The sequence below is a fragment of the Verticillium nonalfalfae genome (genome assembly GCF_003724135.2).
Source record: "Verticillium nonalfalfae strain VnAa140/NRRL 66861 chromosome Unknown scaffold_319, whole genome shotgun sequence".
In the NCBI taxonomy this organism is placed as follows: Eukaryota; Fungi; Ascomycota; class Sordariomycetes; order Glomerellales; family Plectosphaerellaceae; genus Verticillium; species Verticillium nonalfalfae.
In genome coordinates, this window is record NW_021167544.1 from 5,005 (window position 1) to 6,348 (window position 1,344).

The 1,344-nt window shown below is 54.5% G+C and overlaps 1 protein-coding gene across 1 annotated transcript; it reads left to right on the forward strand.

Moving 5' to 3' along the window:
* Positions 1–716: 716 nt before the first annotated feature.
* Positions 717–1,336, forward strand: D7B24_005288 (uncharacterized protein; the record flags this gene model as incomplete). The annotated part of the gene is made up of 1 exon (XM_028639447.1): positions 717–1,336. A coding segment is annotated over one exon (620 nt), but the record flags the coding sequence as incomplete, so codon positions are not given.
* Between the last annotated feature and the right edge of the window lie 8 nt (positions 1,337–1,344).

The following is a 1,344-nucleotide window of genomic DNA, read 5'->3' on the forward strand; positions in this document are numbered from 1 at the left end:
AAATCTCCTGCTGCGGAACCTCCCATCCACATTGCTTACAACGTGGCCCGGTCCTGGCCCAAGGACGCAATGGAGCTGTCAGCAGGGCCTGATACGGCGATCTCCCGTTAGCTAGACGTACGTCAGCCAGAGGCCACACAGGTGCCATTGATATCTCAGTCATTGAAGTTGCACGTGGTCGTTTCCATGTGCCGCTCGTGCCCAACGCCGCTGGCAGATGATAATGGCAGCTGACGAGACTGTTCGCGTATAGATATTCTTGCAATAATATTCAATGTCCTTTTCACTTTTGAAAGTGCACGCATAAAAGAAATCGTGCCTTCATGCTTTCCACAGCATCGCGCGTTACGCAGCCGCCGAACAATGTGCTCGTACTGACTGATACAGCCTTGAGCCCTGTGTTCCTGGGGCTTCCTGCTGACAATACACCGAGATCGTGCCAATCGAACATCTGATCCGCGATTAGGCATTGAAAATCAGTTGCCAAAAGTCAAAATAAAATCAGCGCGCAGATCGGGTAGGTCGCCATACTATAGTAGAGTGTCCTCCACAAAGGTTCATTGTGACGGCCTTCCTAGTGGTGGATCAGCATCACCAGCCTTCAGACGGCTTACAGAGAATTGCACTCAGAGTTGCACCCAGAATTGCACCCAGGATTGCATCCGTAATCGCCCCGATCGCTGTGACACCAGGCTTGACCACCAGCAACGAACGCCATGTCTGCGTCGCGGCTCTGGCTGAGCTTGGCTTCGGGCGCTCCTGGGCTTGGAGGCCCCTACCTCATAGAAACCCTGGCCGCATATGAAGAGCTGGATGCAGTAGGCCATGAAAAGCCGCAGTTTCTGGTGGCTATTGGACAAGCAACCAAGCGGCAGGTTCTTACTAAGTCTTTCCCCGTGCTCTCCGGTCGGGGACAATCAGGCGCTATCACCCTCAGCACCCTTGGGTCACCACTGACATTTCTGATCGACTGCGAGCTCCACGCCTCTCGAGATGCTCCGCGTATCCAGGGGGGTCCGATCAAGGGAGACTATGCGAGGCATGAGATGAGATGCGCTGCAAATAGCCAGAAGGAGGTTGCCTACTCCCTCTATCACCAGCTGCTTGCGCCATTCAGCACGGTCGTCCTTGTCTTCGTCGAGGATTTTAGCAGCACCTCCGAAGTCACAGATCTTCTCATCGACTGGCTTGGCTCAGCCATGGACAAAAACCCGCCATATAGTCCCAAGATCGTCCTGGTGACCGAGGCAGGCGCGCCCCTTCATCTGAGAGACTTTTTGTCACGCCTCGTGGCTAGAACTCTATCCTTACTCCGCCTCAGCGACCCCTTGCGAGCGTACACAG